The sequence below is a fragment of the Lissotriton vulgaris genome, chromosome 10 (assembly GCF_964263255.1).
Source record: "Lissotriton vulgaris chromosome 10, aLisVul1.2, whole genome shotgun sequence".
Lineage (NCBI taxonomy): Eukaryota > Metazoa > Chordata > Amphibia > Caudata > Salamandridae > Lissotriton > Lissotriton vulgaris.
The window spans coordinates 754092741-754104824 of record NC_141698.1 but is presented as its reverse complement, the minus strand read 5'-3'; the positions used below and the strand labels follow the sequence as shown (position 1 = coordinate 754104824).

The 12084-nt window shown below is 42.3% G+C and overlaps 1 protein-coding gene across 1 annotated transcript in view; it reads left to right on the top strand.

Moving 5' to 3' along the window:
* Positions 1–1376: 1376 nt before the first annotated feature.
* The window catches only part of MYO3A (myosin IIIA), a 1386887-nt gene continuing 1376179 nt past the window's right edge, over positions 1377–12084 (top strand). The window contains exon 1 of the mRNA XM_086939966.1: positions 1377–1508. Within this exon, the coding sequence (XP_086796092.1) occupies positions 1434–1508 (75 nt within the window). The 5' untranslated portion in view covers positions 1377–1433. The remainder of the gene's footprint in view (positions 1509–12084) is intronic.

Sequence of the window (12084 nt, the reverse complement as noted above, 5' to 3'; positions counted from 1 at the left end):
TAAAAGCCATTGTTATTTGCAATATCAATACATCTAAGTCACGTAAAGACAACACACATTGCATTACAAATGCTATAGGTGTCACATTTGCGAAAGTTAAAACTATTGACATTGTATTTGCTATTTTCAAAACCAACACATAAATAAAAAAAGTGTCCTTTACAATACCAATTGCTCAAACTTTCCTAATGCGAGACCTATTGCATTTCCAATGCTTGTTTAATCTCTGACTTGGACACCCTTGCAAAGATGCTAAGTGCAGCCGTCCAGTTCCCTTGTAGTGACGCGAATCCACGCGCACAAGAAACCAAGCTCAGCTGAGAACCAAACGGTGACGAGTAGAAATCCACTCGTCAGCTCGGTGCGGATTTCCTTGTAACCCCCACCTCCGCGCTGTAAGAGGATTTGCAAGCCTTCGCAGTCACGCTGGAGACTGCTCATTGAACACGCAACCCCAAATGAGGACAGCTGGCAAGTTTCCTAAGTCCATACGTGGTGTGGTGTGCTGCGCTAGTGCAGGTTTTCGCTTTGAATTCTGGGACTTGTAGTCGGTTGTATGATGGAATAAACAAGACTACAACAGAATTCGACCTGGGAAACTTCACAGGGCTGGCCGGGTCACCGTTTGTAGCAGACGCCATCATCAGCAGGACAGATAAAGAGGGACACACATACGTGATAAAGGGTCTCCAGGTCAAAGGCAAGCAGTCATGTATGCAGTAGGGTTCCCTCTCATAAACTTTGCAGGAGAAGCCGCAGACTGGCACTCTATGATATGCAATTACATATACTCAAAGCCCTTCTGCATGTAGGAGAAAGAGTCAACACTGATGTGAATGTACCCTGTTTCGACACCAAGAACTAGCAGCAAGCATAGGTTAATCTATGGAACCGCACGAGAGGGTATTTATGCACACACATACGTGTGACAACTTCCCCAGCTGCTCCGGAGACCCTGGCGAATCTCTCTGGAAATGAATTCCTCACTTTCCCGCCTCTCTTGCCCTTTCCAGTGTCGAAGAAAGCTATGCAAATGAGGCGCAGCGCGAGCCCTTTCAAATGGACTGTACCTGGCAGCACCTACCACCCCTGAGAGTGGGAACTTAAGTGACACCCATTCACTGTTTACACGAGAATGCTTGTAAAATATTTAACACTCGGGTTCAGCCAGCAGGGATGCAAAGCAGGCAAGACGACAACCTGTCGGCGTGCAGGTGCCCGGGCAGTACACTTTACTCCTACGCGATGAGGCGCACTGAATAATCTCCGGGAACCTCCGGTGAGTAAACCCATTTTATTGTAATTGGATTTGGGAGCTAGTCTTGCTGCCGCTCATAAGCTTGATCTCGTGAGACTATCGCATGGCGGCGAAAGGACCGGAGTGTAGTGTCGCGTGACAAGAGGCAGTGGAAAGAGGCGCTTGAAATGAATACATGTTAAAGAATGCAGCACGCACCCTGCTCCGCGCGGCCACAACCGCACTGCAAGAGAAATGTATGCCTTCCCGGGTGAGTCTTTCCGGTTACGACGTGAGGACGTGTAAAACAGTACTTTAAAGACCACGAAACGCGTGTATGAAAACCGGGCTACCAATGAGAGGCCCCTAAAATGTCGAATTGTTCGCTTGAAGATTGTGATGGTTTGCCATTTGGGTGAACATTCAGTTTGGTTTCAATTGATATGTGTTTAATCTTTTGCATGTTCGCTGCAGAAACCCCACGAACACTGAAGTAAGGACCAACACAACACAACTTGCGTTTGCACAGCAATACGTTCACAGCCACACACTTGTGAAGGCGCTCACACATAAATGTACGTGCATGCCACACACACACTTTCCAGTATATTTTGATACTACTGACATATTTCAGACACGAGGCAAAAACTATATATTTGCCTCACTCTTAGTGTTAATGACGTGACGGTTCACCGAGCCAACCATTCATCGGTCATTAATTTATGATAATAACCGGTGTCAAATGTATTATTGCCCATGCCTCCTGGTATTCAGAGCCTTCCCGGGATGCATTTTATCTCCATCCTCGCTGTGCTCTACTTAGAAAGGGATTCCATAAATGGCATTTTAATGGGCGTGTGCAAGAGAGTGTTACGGGATTTTGCACTTTATGTTAATCAGTTTGACTGATTCCTATGTGTTTTGTTTTGGCCCATTAGAAAGGTTACTGTTCTAGTGAATATATTTTCCGCCCAACAGAATAATCTTGAGGAATAGAATTTCTTTAAAATGCATTAATTTAATATTCAGGGGTAAAAAGGAATTCGCATAAACTTTGTTTACAGAGGCTACTTTCCTTCGTGAGCAGCCGGCGCACGTTGCAAGTCAATAACCCCCCTCATTGGCGTACTAAATGATGCTTTCATCACTTGCAATACCTTTTGGGGGCGTTGTATTGGGTGGACCCCACAGCACTTCTCTGATACATCGTGTAGGTATGCGAAGTTCACTCACATATGTCACATCCATGTTATTGTTGATCATTTCGAAATGGCATGATACAAGTATAGGACAAATTATGATGATTTGTGGGCTTGGTTGGCATGATGCTTCCAGCTGGGCAACCTGATGGAAAATTGATCTTTCCATAACCATTTTTACTGAGTGCCAGTGTCTGTGCTTATGTCCATCGGTCTCATCTGGAGCAAAAATCAAAATATTATTTTGCCATTTTCTCTACCAAAACCTTTGAGGGCTATATTTGTAATCTGGCGCCCCCTTACGTCGGTACCCCAAGGCTCCTGCCTACTGCCTAATCTCACCTTTACATAGTACCAACCCTGCTATTTGTTAGTGTGAAACAGCTGAATTCCAGCAGTGGAACGCCGTGAGATTCCAGACATAAAGACCTTACATCTAAAATGTTCAATTCATTTTGAAACAATGTTGTATTTACATTATCATTTTTAGGTGCTGTGCACATTGCAATTTTTTTTAAATTGTGTGCTTTTAAAATCTTCATTGCTGCTAGACATACAGTTAGTCACTGCATTTGTGTTTGCGAGTGTTTCTGGGGCTATTGATCAGGGTGCCAACATAAGAACAATAAAGGAGACTACCCTCTACTGTTCTAAGGGTTCATCTAATGGTGAGTTCCTTTCACTCATCTCTTCACATAAAACCTGCTCGCAGTGCTGGCATGGTGAGCAGCACATGGATTATGAAAACATGTGGCTTTTAAGTAACTTAATTAAAAAGAGAATTCTGAAGACACAATCCACTGGGGACAATCAAGACAACAGCTCGATGAAATGGCATATTTTTATTGAATGGTAGAGCAGGGTCCGTTTAAGAGATAATTAAAGAAAATTCTTTATGATATTTGATAAGACAGTACAATGAGTACCAAGTTAGCCAAGAATATGCTTTGATTCTAAAATAGTATGTACTTTATTGGCAGGCAAATATCAGATTATCTGCTGTTTTAGTCTATTTGGAAGTTACCAACAGATTATTTTAATGTCTGAGTAGCTGTCCTGTAAATCTACACATTTTTCCAGATTAGCCTGTGATAGAGTACGTTTTGGACTTTGCCCTTTCTGGAGAGACATCACCCAAATGTTTTGCCTTCACACTTCTGTTTTCTGAACCTGTTTTTGTTGGCTTTTAGGATTCTGCACACTTTACCACTGCTACCCAGTGCAAAAGTACTTACTCTCTGTCCTTTAACCCGTTGACCGCAGCATGAATTCTGCCATGGTGCAGGCATTTTAATCAGTGGGCGGGGTTTAGATGGCCACTTCTAAGCACACGCCCACCGTCACGTGGGACGGCCGGGGGCAGACCTCCGCATTGAACGGTTTAATCATGGTAAAATTGACTTCCACTAATTGGCACATGTAATTTACCTGTAAGTCCCAAGTAAAGAGGTACTTCACATACCCATGGCCTGTAAATTTAATGCTACTAGTGGGCTACAGCTCTAATTGTTCCACCCACTTAGGAAGCATGTCAAACTAGTCTGAGGCCTGCCATTGTAGCTTGTGTGTGCAGTTTTAAACTGCCATTTTGACCTGGCAAAATAAACCTTTTGCCAAGCCTAAACATTCTTCTTTTTTTTCAAATACATGTAAGACACAGCCAAGGTAGGCCCTACACAGTGCACAGAACATGATGCAGTGTATTTAAAAAGTTGTATATGTACTTTTAACTATTACATATCCTGCTAGTGAAGAAACTCTTAAATTCGTCTTTCACAACTACAAGGCCTACCTCTCCCGTAGGATAACATTGGGTTACCTTTATTACATTTAATAAGTGCTAACTTTCAATTGGGAGCCAACAGGAATTTGAGGTTTGGTGTCCAAAGAATTTCATTTTAAAACCCTCCTTAAGGGTGAAGTCGGATTTTAAGACAACATTCTAAAAGTAATACTTTTAGAAAGTAGGCCTTTTCATGTCCTATTTGGTGCATACAGACTGTATCATGGGTCACTTAACTAGGTGTAGCAGTTAATCTTTGTGTATTTCTTCCTGACAGTGAGACAAAGGGGGAATAGGTGTTAGCAGGATGGGCTGCCTCTGACTTGGTGATGAGCTGTCACCTACCACACTGCACATCACAAAGGCTCTACCTGATCACTCTCACAAAGGATTTGACACTAGTGTTCTGGGACCCCAGGCAAGCGGGGACCTGGGCAGGGAGGCAGGAAATTCCAGTGTTACGTCGTCAGTCCTCCGGATCGGTGTGATGGCAGAATTGTCCACCTCTTGATCTAGCCAAGCCTACTAGCCATAATGGCACAGGTCAGTGGCAGGATCATGTGAGGGAAGGAAGGTAAAGGGACAGCAAGGAGGGAGACCTGAAACAGCAAAAAACAACCAATAAGTACCAAGTACTCTATCACAACTATTTCCACAATGATTAATCAAATACTATTGCAGTACCTGTAAATAAAACAACAAGCAGACAACTGTGCTTGAGCCCTTTTGGAATCCATGCTATGATCCAAAGTAAACTCTGACTGTAGAGGGAAAACATAAACACAACCAAAGGGATGCATAAGTATAGCAATACCTATTATTGTCATACTCCTATACCTCCATAGATGTAAGAAACCTGCATAACATACCTTTGTCTGTACTCACTGAATCCTATTGGACACTATTATGTAAGCATAGTGCCATGGCCCTAGCCGTCAATAAAAGGGTGGTTTGCTCCTTGATCAATACTGATTAAAGGTAAGTTTGTATAGACTTAAGGTAAGAGTTCTCAGGAATAAGAATCACCTATGTATAACACTCGTGAAGTAAAATCATAAGCAGGGTTACCATGAGCTAGTTCTCGTCGTCAACTTCTGTTCGAGAGCCGAGCCTTCATTGAAGGAAAGCAGGAAGAATTACCGGCAATGATACATCCACAATATGAGAAAATGCCCCAAGAATAATCGTCCCCTGCGCGAGCGCAATGCAGGCACTCACCAACGGGGGGCAATACAAATGATTTGATCTGCCGAAAATGCCGATCGAAAAGAAGAACTGTTTTCCCGCACGAGTACACACCAAGCACTCACCAATGGGGGGCAGAATCCGATTCGGCCGACAATGCTGATTGGAAAAGTATAACAAGGAGACTCCTTCCCCCATACGAGCACCAAGTAGGACTCACCAACAGGAGATGGGCGAAATCAGAATCGGCCGAAAATGCAGATCGAAAAGAAGTTCAAAGCCGTCCTCTGCATGAACTCCTGGCCAGGACCCACCAACAGAGGGCAGAACAAGGAGGCAGCCGACAATGCCGCCCGAGCACAGGCAGGATGAAGATCCGGTGGAAAATCCGACGGCGTTTCCTGTACAGTGTCCGTCTTTATGGGACGTTGTCGCACACAACTGGTGCAAGTAATCATGGGAATTGTAGTTCATGAAATGGGAAGAAGCTGATTCCTTCTTGAACGAGTGTGCTGTCGGCAACGTGTTGCGCACAACTGGGCATATAACATCCAGACACCTCTGGGGGTGGAAACCTCTAGATCCTTCTCCTACTTCAAAGTAGGCTTCAGGTATAATATTGGACTCTCAGACCCAACTCTTCAGTAAACCTCTGGACCTGTGGAAGACTCTGAAAGACTACTGTGCTGCTCTAAAAGAAGCACTACAGCTCTGCAGCCCTGCTGCCTGAGTGAGGAGGACTAGACCTGCATCCTGAACCCAAGAACACCAGATTGATTCCAAGGGTTACTTGGCTGGCCTCCGGATAAGAGCCTCAGAGACAGAAAGGGCTCCAACCACCTAGAACACAACACCTGGACTCTGTCTTCTGAGTCCTGCCCCCAAGTGAAACCACCCTGTCCTAGTCCATTGGAAGTGGGCCTCAAGTGCTCTGCCATCCCAGCTGTGGTCCTGTGAGAAGAAGAGATGCAGCTCCTCTCAGCCATATCAGAACCTCCAGTTTGCGATGTATTCCCACAGCGGGATCTTGCATTGCAGCCCTCCCAATCTTTGGATCTGCCCCTGAGTGATGCATTCTCAATCCACACTTCACATCACAAGCCAGAAAGTCGATGGCATCCTCGACAATGATGCAGGGCACCTCATTGCTGCACCACAGCTTCTTGGAACTACCGCTGCATGATGCATCCTGGATGCAGGATCTCTCAATGCTTCACAAACCAAGATTTAAGGTACTTTCTTCAGTGAGCCTAACATGGTTCCTGTATCTGGCCCATGCTTCCTTGTGTTCAGCCTGAATTTATGACTTTCTCCCAGTCCAGCTAGACTAGATAACCATAGTTGGTGCTTTGTGCTCCTAATTACTTGTTTCACTTAAATGTTTAAAATTGCATATCTCTGGTTCTACTGATTAGATTTTTGCCATGTTGCTCAACGTAGAATTCCTTAAAAAACAATAGACGAGGTGTTTGGAAAAACAGAAACAGTTTGCTTAATTTAATAGTTCAGCCGGGAGAACAGTTACAGGCACAAGGACTGCGGACTGTCTCAATTTACATTTGGTTGGTTTCATTTCATTCTTATATACAAAATACAATAGGAAATAAAAAGTTTCTGGTGTACCATATATGGTGAGGAATGTTGGTTGCTGCCTTTAGAGTCATAAATTAATGGTCAATGATTACTACAGGTGGGCCTCGACCTCGCGTAGACACAGTGTTGCCAGTGGTGAACGTGTCCAGATGTCTGGCTCTGGGAACATGTGATCACTATGTGTGCTAGGTCCTGATTGGCTATGTGTTCCTAATTCATTTGGCATTTGACTTTATGGTGCTTTTAGGAGTGCTCCTAACCCCTCCAGCCATGTGTGCTTTATTGGGGCAATATCCCCATACCATTGTAAGATTGCTGCACCTATCTGTGGGATTGATCAAGAGTTTCCTGCTCGCTTATTTGCCTGCCAGCTACACACCCGCACACCTGTTGCTTATCAATCAGCAATCCCCAAGCATAGGTTTCCGAGCCTACCTAACTACATATTTGTGAGTCGAGGTTGATCTAGAGTTCACAACGAGCGAATCTGTTAATAAGAGATGATATTTGATTGTCATTGCTGCATGCATTGTTTTGCATATCACCAGTCTCGAACAATTTGTTATGTTTTACTCTATTTTTCTAAATTGATGTGGGATTTTTCACGTGTAGTATGGTCACTTCATTACTGTTTGAAGTGCTGCATAAATATTGCATGCCTGCTTTTGTGCCAAGCTACAAGTGGGTTAAGCACAGATTACGTTGGAGTTTACTTGTTTCATCCTGACAAGAATTGTAGTTGCTACTTGAATAGGGTTTCACCCCTTTCAACTAGTAACTAAATTTCCAACAGTTAGTGTGTTTATTTCCAAGGCATACACCAACATGCCAATGTATTATAAATGCATAGTTAATAAACATCAGTACATAAAGATCACATAAAAATTCATCGTAAAGGCTCAAAATGATAGAAAGTGAGAAACCCATCACAAAAATATCACATTAAAATAAAAGAAGTGCATGCTTTTCAACGTTATGCCAAATTTCAAGGTTTTTTATTTTTTGGGCAGCTTTTTTTCCAGCCTGGATTATATTTGTGAGAACCAGGGGCATGGTCAGCAAATTATGTCTGCTAAACTGTTTTAAAATAAAATACATGCATTACAGTCTCATGAACTTTTTCAAGATTTTTGCTGCAGTTTTTTTTTCAACCTGGATCAAGATCTTAATTGTTTGCATGTTGAGTCTTATATTTCCCCTGTCAAAGCAGGCGATAACTTGCAGGCATGTACGCATGCCCAGTTTATTTGAAAGGTGTATATAAGTTGTTGTCACTCAGTCGGAAGTGCTGGACATATGCAGAAAATGTGCATGATGGTTTCAGGAGCTTACTCAGGATGTAGTGCTCGCCACGGCCTTTGACCCACTGTACAGTCTTTGTTGTTTCCTTTGACAAGCCATTTGGGAAATTGATTCAAAGTTGGAAAATCTCCTAGACGGACCAGAGCCAAGGTACATCTGTTGCACTCAGGTTTTATCGGAGTGCATGAGGATCCATGTGCTCGCTCGCATCACAAAGGCATTTTTATCATCCAATAAATAGTGTTTCTATTAACCAGTTCCTTAAACTTGAAATGACATTGGCAGCTCCGATAGCCCATTTAGTTGCGGGTTCCTTATACTGGTGCGTAAGTAGTCTCTGAAAGGGCAGTACCCTGTATTGATAAGCAGTGTCTAGTGGCGCAGTGGACTAATGTGTCCACTGCATGGGCCTGTGTTCAACCTCATGGCCAAAGGTTCAAATTCCTGGGGTCCTCTCAGCCTTTCATCATTCTGAGGTCAGTAAAATGAATACCATTGAGTGGGGTAACAATAAACATCTGTTATTCAGCACCAAGATGGCTACGGGTGAACGTGTGCTTTACAAATACACATTATGTTATAGATAGTTCTGTTCAGAACCCTTGGTCTAGCTAAGGACATCACATCAAGGCATGCACTGATTTAGCGCACCATGGTGCACTTGTGAATGACTGGGATAATTAAAAACACTTTACTTACCTGCTCGCATGCACAAAAGTGTCTTCTGCCTCTAGCAGTGCAAATCGTTTTTTCCCTGCACATGTTCTCATATCAGGTGCTCTAAATGTGAGATCAATCACACAAATGATGAGAGAACTACTTCAAAAAAGTCTAACCACTGGCATTTGCTCTTGGTAGCATTCCAACCCATTGTTTTTCGCTCACTGTGCCTCTTTAGACAAGGGCCTGCCTTATGCAAATCAGTACTCACCCTGCTCATCATGGAAACAGTCTATCCTGAACTGCCAGATGTTATGAACCCCAGCAAAATGTTTAACCTTGTGTGAATTCACAAACATTTGAATACCTTTCCTACCTGCATTGCAGTTCTAATCTTGCACGTACTTCTTGTAGGTACAAGTGGCTCCGTCAAAGGGTCAAAGCGCACTCTCCACCTTTTACTTATGTAGACATCAATATTGTGCATCTTGGCTAACCTGGCACCTGCGGATTGGATTCCCACTTTCCCGACCATCCGGTAGTATATAGTTAGGGTTGACTGGCGTATGGCCGGAAAACTAAAAAAAAGTAGCTACCCATGCACCTGCTCTTCAAAGAAAGTGAGGGTGCTCACATTCTTTGCTTTTTTAAGTCGCGGCAAAATGAACATGATTCTTCCTTCAGATTCCGACACTGCCAATTTGCTTACATTACAAATAAGGAGCCAGTTAGTCACAATTGTGACATAGCAATTCAATGATGATGCTCAGTTATTTGGATACCTTGGCTTTACCCAGGCCTACATGAGACACCTCATTATCCGCTTATCAAAGATTTTAGCCACTAATTTATTCACATTTGTGGGCCATGCTTACTTAATAATTTAGGGTCAACTGATATACAGAAAAAGCTATTTCCCCTGACTCGCCCAGTAGTGGGAGGTGTCCCGCTACCTGTCTTCTACCGCCTGCCTAGTTTGTTGACATAGGCCCACGGGTGGAGATTGTGTAATTGCCCCTCCCCCGCTCTCCCCGAGGTGAGGGATATAAAAATTGAGACTAGTATGGGCAGTTGTTAAGCTTCTTCGCTCATCAATTGCCTGCCAAATGCTGCTGACTATCAACGACTGGGTCATTTGGGTCATCTGCCAAGCTGCCCAGCTTCCCATATGCAATAGCAAACTGGCACATGCACATGTAGCTATTAGCATCACCACTCCACTGTGGCTTGAAAAATGTTGCATGGCATGGAGAAGCAAGACAGCATAAAGCTGCCTTTACAGCAACAAATACCCCCTTTACACTTGGGCAATGCGAGAGGGGAAAGGTAAAATGTACACACACTCTTGCCCTTTGGGAAGGTGATGGGCGTTCCTCAAGTTCCTTAACATGGTACCTTCACTCTTTGGCAAAATGTTGGGGGGGGGGATGGGGGGGTGTTAATGGGTTGTCAATCAATATGCAGTGAGAACTGAAGACAAGCAATGGGACACACTCTGCCTTTAGGAAAGGCGTGGAATAATAAATGTGCCCCATTCTTCAGGTCAAAGTGACACACACTATCCCTGTCTATGGGCAATGCAGAGTAGTTAAATAAACGTCACCCCACTCTTGGGCGGTTGAACGTATGCTTCCTCAACCCTACCATTACACATTAACTTGCTACTGGACAAGGCGAGGGAGTGTAAAATATGTTTCCATGTTGCAATGGAAAGTATTTCAAAGCTCCTCCGGTTTGACTTCTTTTCGATATTGAAAGTTCAAATAAGTACCTATTTGTGGTATAAGGCTTAAATGCTTAATTATGGTGACGTGTTATATTCTCTTGTTGATGCATTGTGCCATCTAATATAAAAGGTGGTAGGCCTAACTTTTAATCACGTTTGTATCCATGCTTGTTATAAGCATGTGTGAGTATATTGCTAATTTAGGGTTTAGGGTCATCTGGGGCATACACGTTAAAATGTATCAGACGCAGGGGTCAGTCCACGGTTAAAGTGTAATCAGAGCCACCTGAAATGTATGTAGTGTGCGACTCCTGTAATTTATGAGGCACTTTAGAGGGTGTGTCCAATGTTTTTTTTATGCATTAGTTTGTATATATTTTTCATTTTGTGCAAAGTATTTGGTTTAAGCAATGACTGGACACTGATTTATTGTGTGATATTTATTGTTTAGCTGATTTCTGAGTTTCAGTCCAAGCATCTTCTTAATTAAGATCTAGTCAACTCTGCCTTGGTACCCTAAAGATCAAGTTCTAAAAGGAGTACTTAGGGTATGGCAGAAACAAAAGGTCCCAGTTGTTAAATTTGAGAAAGTCCTGAATGCCAAGGGATCTTCAAACGGATTACTGACAATATACAAATGCAACAATAAAATTCTTGAGAAAACTAAACTTAAAAAAAGGTCAAACTTGACTAATATATTAACGGGGGCGTCACAAAAAAATGGGTATTTATGAAGATCAGGTACACTACTGCTCTTATTATACATAACCACTTAACCTGAGCTGCTCCAGCCCAGGTCCATAAAGTACGTATTTTATAAAATGCAATTTTTAAATTAAACATTCATATGATTTAAATCATACTTATTTAATGCTCAATGATAAATGCTCAATGAATAATAAAACAAACATACTTTGCCGTCATCATCAGTAACTCTCAGAAGAGAATACTTTTTCAAAAACACTATATAAATTGTTTTAAAAATCATCTGATTGAAATTTAAATTCCACTTCCAGCACATAGTTCACTTTTAAATTATAAAACATATATTCTTACTTTTGATACATTTAAAAAAAAATGATTAAACTAAAGAAAACGAATTAAAATAGGCAATCATTTCACCAAAACAGTATATCTACACAGTACACTAGTCTTGTTATTATGATACATAAGTCAGCTCACCACATTCACAAAGAAAACTTCTCAAAGAGTGGAAATGGAAATATCACTTTGAAAACAAATTAATAAACAACAATACTAAAAATGTGAGATGAGTGAGGATGTGTCAGCATATTAGTCATCCGTAACACCTTTTAATATTCGCCTAAAAACCACGCTTTCTGTTATTTAGTGCAAAATCGTTTCGTAGTTGTTGAGAAATTTAAGGAAATCCAAATTT